The following is a 10,884-nucleotide window of genomic DNA, read 5'->3' on the forward strand; positions in this document are numbered from 1 at the left end:
CTAGAATCAGCACTTGTACTTTAGTTTCAAATTCCATACCTTATAATATAAATCTCAGCCTTGGCCTTCACTAGAAATTTCTTCACCATTGGCCACCCTGACCTTCACCCTTTCCTCTTCCAAAACCAAAATATTTCCCTTCCTCACCACTGAAGGGTCTAGGAAGTTATGGGTGCTGCTTGAATCTATAAGCACTACTATCACTTGATTTCCCACCTTCCCCTTAATTCTCATTATTTTGAGATTTTGCGAACCCACCAAGGCATGGAGGGATATTTCTAGTTGGTTATCATCCAGCTGCAATTTACTAAACTCTTCCCCCACTGTTTCATCAGACTGCCTTGTTTCCACATAATTTTCTTCCTCCATTTCTTCAATTAAAACAACTTAGGATTAGGACATTTGGGGCTAGGATTCCACTTGGAATCACAATAGTAGCAAATGCCATTATCCCTTCTATCTTTCATTTGGGATTGATTAATCTTATGCACTAGAACCAGAGCTTTGGAAGGCCTTTTTAGAGTTGTAGGGTGTGTAACAGATAGGTGTTTTGTGACCCCTTGGTCAGGAAGAGGCAAAATTCAACTCCTTTTGGTGATTCCCAAATGTTTCTCTTGAATTTTAGCTAAACTATATGCAGTCAACAAATTGTCAGGTTTGAACATTCTCACGGATAGCCTTATATCATCTCTCAATCCACTAAAAAAATAGCTGAATTTATAAGATTCAGATAACCCTCTAAGTCTACTTGAGAGAGCCTCAAATTTAGACTTGTATTCTTCCACTGTCCCAATCTGTTTCAGCATTGTTAAGGCTTCTATAGGGTCATTATATGAGTTAGGGCCAAACGTTGTGATAAGGGCTTGTGCAAACTCCTCCCAACCCCTCAACCTGTAACGCTCCGGTCCCGCAAGGGTGGGAGAGTTACTTCCTAACACTTAAACTCACCTTTCAATAATATAAAAAATAGACTCCAAATTTCCAATATCATATAGAAAATTCAATTCAATCTAATTTCCTCAATATAACCAATTTTCCAAAATGCCAAGTCATCATAACACAATAAAATTTCTTAATAAAAATCAACAATACTCACAAAAACTTCCTACGCTTAAACCACTATACTTTAATCATCTCACCCAATGCCTCATAATCTTGATCCTCAGCTGAACCAACAAAATATCTGAAAAATATTGTGGAGATAAGGGATGAGTTATCAACAACTCAGTAAGCAGAGAGCATATACTAGCATGTAAATACAAGCATTTATAAAGTTCAGTATGCAGAACAAAACATTTACTTTCAGAATGCAGAAACAACATATTTACTTTCAGAATGCATAAACAAAACTTGGTACAAAATATCAGAGCGAAATTTCCAGAAAGACAACTTATTCCCAAAAAGAAAATCTATTGGCATATCCAAACTGAAACATTATATTCATATCATCTCATAGCATCACATTGGAACGAATACCATGTTTAACCCCCGTGGTAGGGTTATAAACCACCATTATATCTGTGGCTGGGTCGTATACCATGTTTCACCCCGTGGTAGAGTTATAAACCATCATTATACCCGTGGCTGGGCCTTAACATAAACAGAACGGACATCATCGGAAACAGATCACATTCAGATACAAAATCAGAACTTCATGCCAAGGTTTTCATATGACACATCAAATAAAAAACAAAGTACTGGATAGCTTCAGATCATTTCACATGTTCGAAATAAGCAGAATCAAAACATCTTCATTTATTCATAGCAAAAACTTTTAGTTTTTCATATTCGCTCTTTTTGGATAGTTTAAAATCAGAATGCACAAAATTAGCTCATGTCTACACCAGTCATGACAGGAAATACTTTCTCTTACATAGAATTTATGCATCTACAAAATAAACATATGAGGTCGTTTTCAGATTCCTTTTTAGAAACAAACATGCATATTTTCAAAGTCAACCTTATTGAATTTCTTTTGTGCAAAACTAGTATATGAACCCCGCTTACCTGGACTTCTTAGCTTTCTAGAAATTCTTCACAACAGTACTGAACAATTGTCAATTGTCACCTATAAAATTTCATGTAACTTAAATGAATCTCCAATAAATAGACAATCTCATATTACACCTGAAATATCTATTTTAATTCCTCAAAAACCTAAAATTTCTCTTAATTCCAAAATACCATCACTTCCCTAACTCCTCAATATCCACATACCTATTAAACCCAGAATATTTCTAAAATTGCATAATAATATTAATAATAAATACCATTATGCCATAAAATACATTTCTAGTTTAAAGACTCATTAAAACAAAACTGATTAAAGTAGGAGAGTAAATATTTCATTTAATAAAAGTAGACTAATTAGTTTCTCTTTAAAGGGTTCAAAATAAAAACCTTGCACTACTATGTACTTCGAAAAAAAAAATATATATTAATACTAATAATATATTTCAAATATTTATTTAATCTGTATTTAAAAATAAACTCATAAAATTGAGTTTAATATATAAAACTAAAACATGATCAACTTATAATTACTTTGTTAAAAGCATCAGTGTACTGACTTACTGCTATAAATCCATACGTCTACGTCCAAATAAAAATATAACATGCACGTAATATAAAACTCATGATTTCAATCCGAATATACATAATCAATTCATTAAAAATATAAATCCATTAACCTAAACATCCGAAATAATAAATCTGGAGACCTCATACTAAGTAGGGATGTAAATTTAAACCGGGAAACCGGACCGGACCGGTTGGTCCGGTTTTGAACCGGTCCGGTCCGGAACCGGTTCCTATATTATGAAAACCGGCCGGAACTGGTCCGGTTTCGGTTCCGTAGTTTCCAGAACCGGACCGGACTGAACCGGACCGGTTGAAAAAAATACATATATAAAAATTAATTTTATATATTATACAAAATATTTATATATATAAGTTTTATAAATAATATATAATTACATATTAAATTTTTATATATAATATATAATTATATATCATATATGAAATAATTTCATATTATAATTTATAAATTATAACATAAAATGTTAATCTTAAATATGAACATTTGTAATTTTTTTTGTAACACCCCGTATTTTAGTGTATTTTTACTGAATGAATTATTTTTATGTAATTAAAATTTATTCTCTTATTTTAAATTGGTTGGATTTTTAGTAAGTTTATTTCTATGATTTTAATTTGGTGAAAATTATTTTTATGTGCTTTCCAAATATTTATTTATTGTTATGCATCTAAATTGTTTTTAATATTTAAATTAATTACTGTGGGATTTAATTATTTCAATTTGACTTTATCATTACGTTTAAATTATTTTATTTAACTTGTGGTTTTAAAATCATCTCCGTTGGATCATTTTTGTGACTCAAGTTATGAGGATTGGACCTCATTTCTTTTCCCTCCATTTTTTCTTTCCTTCCTTTTTCTTTCTTTCTTTTCTTTTTTCTTCTTTATTTTTTTCTTTCCCTCCTCGCGCAACTCCCTCTCCCTCTCTCTCTCTCTCCGTCCGTTCTTCCTCACCGCCCAGCCCGCCGTCGTGCGCGACACCGCCCGGCCGACCAGCTCCCCCTCCCTCCGGCGACCTCACTCCCCAAATCTCAGCCCCTACCTCGCCGCTGGTAGCCCACACGCACCCCACGAAGCCGCGGGCCACCTTCACGCCAGCGCCGCCGTGAGCCGGCGGTGGCCTTCACCTCCCAGCCCGCTAGCTTCCCCAGCCGCCGGCGACCTCACCCCACCAACCTCACCTCCATCCGTGCCGCCGTTAACCACCAGTAGCCCTTCGAAGCCGCAGCACTCTTTCCGCCGTTGCGCCGCCGTCGCACCGCCATTGGCCACTATCTTCCTACCACTTCATCCCCGGCCTCTTGGCAACCCATTGGACCCAACCCCAGCTCCGATCCGTCACCGGTGAAGCCCCACCAAGTCCATCTCCGATTTGCACATTTTTGGCCTAAAACCACCCCTTGCGCCGCCACCCACGGCAAACCACCACCACCACTAGCTTCACCGACCTCCCTAGGCCCTACCCTACCATTTTTGGATCTTCGTTTGTCCTCGTTGAAAAGTGGGTATCTGTGACCCACGGCCACAGTGTATTTTACACTGTGGTGTTGCTCAGACATCACCACTTGCAGCTTCGTGATCCTCCAGAAATTATTATATTGCACTGTAAGTATTTCTCCAAAGAACTTTCGTAATTTAAATGTATTTTTACACTAACCCATTTCACTGTGTTTTTGGCATGCCGGACTGAGTCCGAGGAGTTCGGGGGTCGGATGGATTTGTGATTGGAGTTGTTTGGTTGATTTGGTTGAATTGGATATTGGTTGTTGATGGGTTGGTTGGATTTGTTGGTATTGTTCATTGATGGATGTTAGATATTGTGTTGGTACATGTGCATTTCATTATTTCATGCATGATCATGTTTGTAAAAGAAAACTGGGTTTTCGTATATTGCATTCATGTTCATGTGATTTGAAAAGCTATAATTTTATGTGATAATATTTTTGGTGCGTGTGTATCACGACCCCAAGCCGAGATGGGGTATTAACTCGGTGGAGCTCCTCTGGTTACTCGGGAGCGGAATATACTGAGTAACGTCCCCTGGATTGTCGCCGGGCGACAATGGGATCGGACGAGATGGTCTCGTGCCGACTCCGTGGTCCTTCTGCTGGCGGGGACTAGAGGATGTCTGGCCACGTACGCGCTGGGCGCGGAACTGGGCATCGCTCGTTGCGTAGTGTGGGTGCTTGGCCATGTACGCGCTGGGCGCGGAATTGAGCACCGCTGCGAAGCCAGGACGTGCGGATGGTCCATAGGGGAGACCATGGTGCATATGGAAATAATGCATGGTGCATTTGGAATTAATGCACTATTTTCTGGGAAAATAGTGCGAGTTGAATTTTGGGTAAATTATTTTCTGGGAAAATGTTTTACGGATAATTTGGGCCAAAATGGGATTTTTGTGTGTGTGTTGGAAAATTATCATTTTCGGAAAAAAATGATGTTTTGTGGAAAATGCATATATTTCATGTGCATGCATGTTAGTTGCATTTAATGCATTTTATATTACGTTGTTGTTTGGGTTATACTTACCTGCGATACCATTTTGTGGTAACGCAGATTTTGATGCTGAGGAGGAGGAGGGCGAGCCTGAGGAGACGACTCTGCCTGAGGAGTGATCTGGGATCACTCGTTTGTATATCTGGAACTATTGTAAATTATTTTATGGATGACTGTATAACTGCTATTTAAATCTTTACTGATGTTTGATTGTAAATAAATTCTGGTACTTAGTTGACTATCCGCTGCGTTATTTTATTTGTACACTGTTGCATGTACACACACACTGGCACTTCGTTGGGATGTGTGACCGTGTTGTCACCATCCTGGTGTCTCAATCCCTGTGTATTTATATAAGGGGGATTGGGGGCGCCACATTTTTGATCATATGTTATTAATATAATTATATATAAGATAATTTTATTATAATTTATAAAATAAAAGTTTAATCTTAAAGATGAAAATTTAATTGATCATATGCTTTAAACGTAATATATATATATATATATATTAAATTATTAATAACATTTTATTATAAGAAGTAATAATTTATTATATATTTTTTACATTTTAAAAAAACCGGAAAACCGGACCTGACCGGACCGGAAACTGGTAAAACCGGATGTACCGGTTTAGGAGGGTAGCCGGGGCGTAATCGGTTTTGAAAAATGAAAAACCGGTACATACTGGTTCGGTTCTAGATTTTGTCCAAAACCGGTTACACCCCTGATACTAAGGGGCAAAATGATAATAGTACATCTCACATATTAGGTTAACCGAGACACAAAAATTTCCTTTTTAAGTAACTACCACAAAACAGAGGACCAAGTGCAGCAACAACACTTACCCATGGAAAACTAAGAGGCAGCGGCACCGTGGGGAAAGAGGTCGAGGCGGAGTTGGGTTGCTGTGGGAGGTGGCTGTCCCGACAGTGGCGCACTGAGAGAAAGAGAGTGAGATGAGCGAGAGAGAGAGAGAGGTCAACCGGAGGGAGAGACGAACAAAGATAAACTTGGGCCTACCAAGAGAGAAAAGTGTGGCAGATAAGGGCTAGTGGGAGGCTTCTAGCGTCGCTTCCTGCTGTTGATTCTGGCGAGGTGGTGCAACTAGGTGGCTCAATGGCTGAGGCGAGGAGTGAGGGTGGCTTGGCGGCTCACGGTGGGCAAAACAATCACTCTGTTTTAGTGTATGAAAACAGAGCGCTTCACTTCCAAGCTTAACGGTGGCTGGTCATGGAGGTGCAGGTCAGTGTGGTGGCGGTTCTCAACGTTTCACGGTGATTTTAAGGCTGGGGATAACGGCGACACCAATGCTGCACCTGCGCTCGTTGGAGATCAGGACCCGAAGGCACTGGTTGTGAAACCGTGCTTCTCCTTGGCATGACCTCGACTGGGCTGCATTCACACGGTGGCTAACGGGGTGATGCCATGCATGGGTTAAGGCCGTGGGTGGAGGGGAGCTCGTGAGGGTGCAGTTTACGGTGCTTTCTGGGTGTGCACGTTGGGCAGAGTTGTTCCGTATGGTGGTTGTTGCTGGTGTGGATTTACGGAGGTAAGGGGTGGACGCACAATGCATGGGTTTCTCTCGATCTCTAAACATGTGTGTAGTGACCTGTGGTTTTGGGTTGGCGTGGAGGGGGAGGTTGCAGTACAAAACAACATGATTTGCCAGTGGGGAGGTCGTGTGACGTGGGTGGTTGTGAAACTAAGACCCTAGGTTTGATGAGGGACGAAGAGAAAGAAAAAAAAAATACCTGCACGGTTTAAAAACATAATAATAAATATAAAAAAAGAAAGAAAGAACGAAAATTCTAAAATGTAAGCCTAGTGGTTGAAAATGGATATGATCGTGGGCTTGGATTTTAGGGCTTGGGTATTACACAACCCTCCTGACTTCTCTAAGTCTTAAAACCATATCAGTGCTTGGCCTTCCATGCGGAATGAATCAAGTCTCAATTTATGGTAAGGAAATGTGTTATAAAATGCAAATAAATGGTTAGCTTTGTAGAGCTAACCTGTGGAGTCATCCCTCTTAAAACTTGGAAAGTCAATATAAACTGACATTGACATTATTTTATTTTTAGGTTCATTAGACTGCTCCCTTTGATGGTGCTGGTTTGAAGCATCCCTCAGAAAAATGTTGATTTTTTCTTTGCAACTCAGCAATCAGTGTTGCCATTTGTTGTATCATAGAATCTGATTGTCTCTTCAAGGCCAGAAGCTCAGTCTCCATTGTCTTGAACCGAGAATTCGTGAATCTGGTGAGGTTGGCTAAGCCTTCTTACAACCGGCTCATGCGTGTTCTATCGGCCATGGTCACAATTTGGAGATCAAAATCTTTTTATGCCAAGTGTAACAATACTAGATAAATTAAGGTAGAATTTGTAACCCAGCTCACTCAGAGAGTAAGTAGCATTTAGAAGATTGATTCAAAATGATTCTTTAGATATCACTTATAGGGTGTTGCGATGGAAATTAAGTGGAACCTCTCTAATAGTTTTTACTGTACATTTAGCCAATCATTGGCCTTGCTAGGTACAATATTAAATAAGGGTAAAACTGTCTTAACCATACTGCTAATGACCATGTAAGGCCTTATAGAAATAAAAGATGTAAACACAACAATTCTAATACTCTACTCGTCTTGTGCCCCAAGCCCAACTCACGTTTGCCTTCAATTATAGCCCGAGCCCCTCCATGTCCTTGCCCATGAATGGCCCAATGTGTGTGACAAATAATTTGAATTGAGTATTTTTTAAATTTTAAAAAATGATAGAGAAAAAATTTATTAAAAAATATTATTGAAATATAATTTTTATTTAAAAATTTAAAAAAATTGAATTATTTTTTATTTGAAAGTTTAAAAAAATTATGACGATTAGTTTAAAAAAATTATAATTATTAATTTAAAAATTTTGTATTTGAATTATTTTGAAACGAGATAATATGAATTCTAATTTCAATCAAGTAGAACCCAGAGAGAGAGAGAGAGAGAGAGACAGAGGAAGAGAGAGATGGCGTCGAAAGGTTCGACACCGCCGTATCCAAGCGCTGCCAGAATCGCTGACTCTCCATGTTATCCTCAATATACTGCTTCTCTCAAATGTAAAGCTACTTACTTTCAGACCTTGCATTTCTTCTCCGATTCACGATCTTCATCTCTTTTTCATGATCTTCGTCTCTATTTGGTCTTCGTTTGCCGTTTAATCCTCATCCTGTTGTTTGCTAAAATTACCTTCGAAAAAGAATAGTCTCTCTCACTCAAATTTCATCTCTTTGATTTTTTGTTTATTTTCATTTGATCTCTATAAATTATCTAATATCCTAGTCTCTAATTCTTTTCCGTTGGATTTTTTGAATTATTTTGTTAATTTTAATTTTTTTCTCCGTTTAGATCGATTGAGATTTGAGCGTAGAGTTATTGAATTGGGTGTTAAAAAGAACTTTGGAATTTTTATTTAATAAAAAATTGCAACCTTCTCTTTTCTTAAGAGCACTAGTTCACATTGAGCAAGCTATAATGCTCAAATTCTTATGATGATGAAGTCTCTAAAAGACAGAGATCATGACCATCGTATAAGACGATGGTCCTTACAAAGTTAGAACCGAGTCAACTGACATGTCTGTGAGGGCTCCTAAGTCCTAAAGGCCCTCCTTCATAGTTTTTCATGATCCTTCATCGCACATTCAGCCGTCAACAAGGTAAGGGTTCTAGTAGCTGTGTTTTAGGGTGGCCCGGGCTTTCACTTGTATTCTTAACGATCTGCATTCTCAGTCCTCTTTTTTTGAAACTTTGGATATACATCTTCAAACTCATTTAGTGACTAGAGCAGCTAGGTGCTAGGCTGCTAGCAATGCGTGATCTCAGCTGCAAATGTTCAGATTGATTTTTGCAAGCAAGTGGATTTGAGCCCCCACTCGTTTGGCTTGGATAGTCGGATTGTGGAAAGCATATATATGAACACTTAAAAACACAATTTTGTGTGGCACCCATGAAGATATCTCATATCATTTTCTTATTATTGTCGATAAAAAGTTTAAAAAGATCTTTCAAATTTAAAATGAAGGCAAGGAACGGAGGCAGATAATCAGAAAGAGATCGTGTGGTGTTTCTTAATGTAGGACATGACGGGCATAATGTCTTGAATGCACATGTGCAACCAGCTAGTCTTTTTTATACAAACCCTTTTTAACCATGTAAAATAAAGCTACTTAGTTAGCTTTGCCAAGTATATCCCATGGGTGATGTGCCATGTGCATGTCCAGATTGTTTATGCCTCCATGACTCGTTGGCCCAGCTTGCTTGTTTCAAAAGAATCTATCATAAGTAATATAGATTTCATTGCAAATTTTGCAGGTTTAGAAGAATTTAATTCGGACAAGAGTAAATGTCAAGAGCATTTTGATATGTACAAGGAATGCAAGAAAAAGGAGGTAATGTATCTTCTTCGAATATGGAAATGCTCTGTAGTCTGTACATTTCATTGTTTTTTATATTCAACTTCTGAAAAAAATTGTACTTGAGTGCAAAATTATTTAATATAAACAGTGGCATCGCTCCTGATATAAAATATATACTAATGCAGAATGTTAGATCATTGGACAGATTTTGGAAAATGTTTACGTTGTTGTGATCACACACTCACACTCACACACTCACACACCCACACACACACACACACTCTCTCTCTCTCTCTACACACACACACACACACACACCTATATAGTTTTTCAATGGCTTGTAATTGTGCATAAACTCTTCTAAAAAAAGTAACTGTACATAAACTATATGATTATTGATTCTTCGTTGTTTTCTTCCTTTCACAGAGGGAAGCTCGACTGGAACGCAACAGGAATAGGTCATTGTTCTTTTGAGTTCCTTTTGGGATTGGCTACTCAATACTGTAATCAGCATAAGCTAGATTTGAGCTTACCACAAGTGTCAGTCTCTCTTCTCTTTAGCAGTTAATTTGTTGATATCATTACTGATTTAGTTATAGAGCTGGCTCATAACTAGAAATAGTTCAATAAATTTCCTTGTGTTTGGCACAAAAATTGTAGTGCCCTTTGCATGCGGCTTCAGGTAAGGACTTGGTTTTCATTTCAAAATGCGGATGTTGTTTACAATGTGAAAGATGTCTATGGTACTATACACCATTAAAGCTCTAAATTTCATGAATGTAATGATTGTATGAGTCATCTATGGTGTGCTGTTTTATTGGAAGATGATGTGATGGAGACTGCATTTGCAGGTGTGGTATACATTATTCATAGTAAGTGACTTTACAATTCTGCATTGGAATAAAAAAAAAAAATAATAAGAATTATGTTTCAGATAAAAGGCATTTATTTGTATAAACCATACAGTAAAAGTTGGATAAAATCAACTCTCTCATGCAGATAATAGTACATTAGATCATAATTGATCTATCTCCTAGTTTATTTCCCCTTAAACATTTCATTGTTTTACTTAGAACTAAACATCTGAATTCCCATATACAATGCAATAGGTAACCCCCCACCACCCAAGGCAAAACAGAGGCAATTACGCGCAGATCATCATTCCTTTTCTTAGTGGCTAATCCATAAGACTCGGACATGTCAAAGTTTTTTTGTAATGATCTCATTATGGAGTTTCCTGTTAAAGTGACCCAAGAACTGAGAGCAAGCACAACAGTTGCAAGACCAAATGGTATGCCCGGGCACATCCTCCTGCCACTTCCAAAGGGAATGAACTCAAGGTTGCCCCCTTCAAAATCAACACAAAAACCCTGAAACCTCTCGGGCC

At 38.0% G+C, this 10,884-nt stretch overlaps 1 protein-coding gene and 1 long non-coding RNA gene across 2 annotated transcripts; one reads left to right on the top strand and one right to left on the bottom strand.

The window, feature by feature from the left end:
- Nucleotides 1–889: 889 nt before the first annotated feature.
- LOC121241507 lies at nucleotides 890–6,368 on the bottom strand. Its single transcript, XR_005935727.1, has 3 exons — nucleotides 6,120–6,368; nucleotides 5,945–6,036; nucleotides 890–1,183 (listed from the first exon to the last, which is right to left on the bottom strand). It is a non-coding gene; the product is annotated as an uncharacterized LOC121241507 (long non-coding RNA).
- Nucleotides 6,369–8,040: 1,672 nt separating this feature from the next.
- Nucleotides 8,041–10,297, top strand: LOC121241697 (cytochrome c oxidase-assembly factor COX23, mitochondrial). Its single transcript, XM_041139575.1, has 3 exons — nucleotides 8,041–8,201; nucleotides 9,454–9,530; nucleotides 9,924–10,297. The coding sequence occupies exons 1-3, from the start codon at nucleotides 8,111–8,113 to the stop codon at nucleotides 9,969–9,971; spliced, it is 216 nt and encodes a 71-aa protein (XP_040995509.1). The 5' UTR covers nucleotides 8,041–8,110; the 3' UTR covers nucleotides 9,972–10,297.
- Nucleotides 10,298–10,884: the final 587 nt, after the last annotated feature.

This window comes from Juglans microcarpa x Juglans regia, chromosome 7S, assembly GCF_004785595.1.
Source record: "Juglans microcarpa x Juglans regia isolate MS1-56 chromosome 7S, Jm3101_v1.0, whole genome shotgun sequence".
NCBI lineage: Eukaryota > Viridiplantae > Streptophyta > Magnoliopsida > Fagales > Juglandaceae > Juglans > Juglans microcarpa x Juglans regia.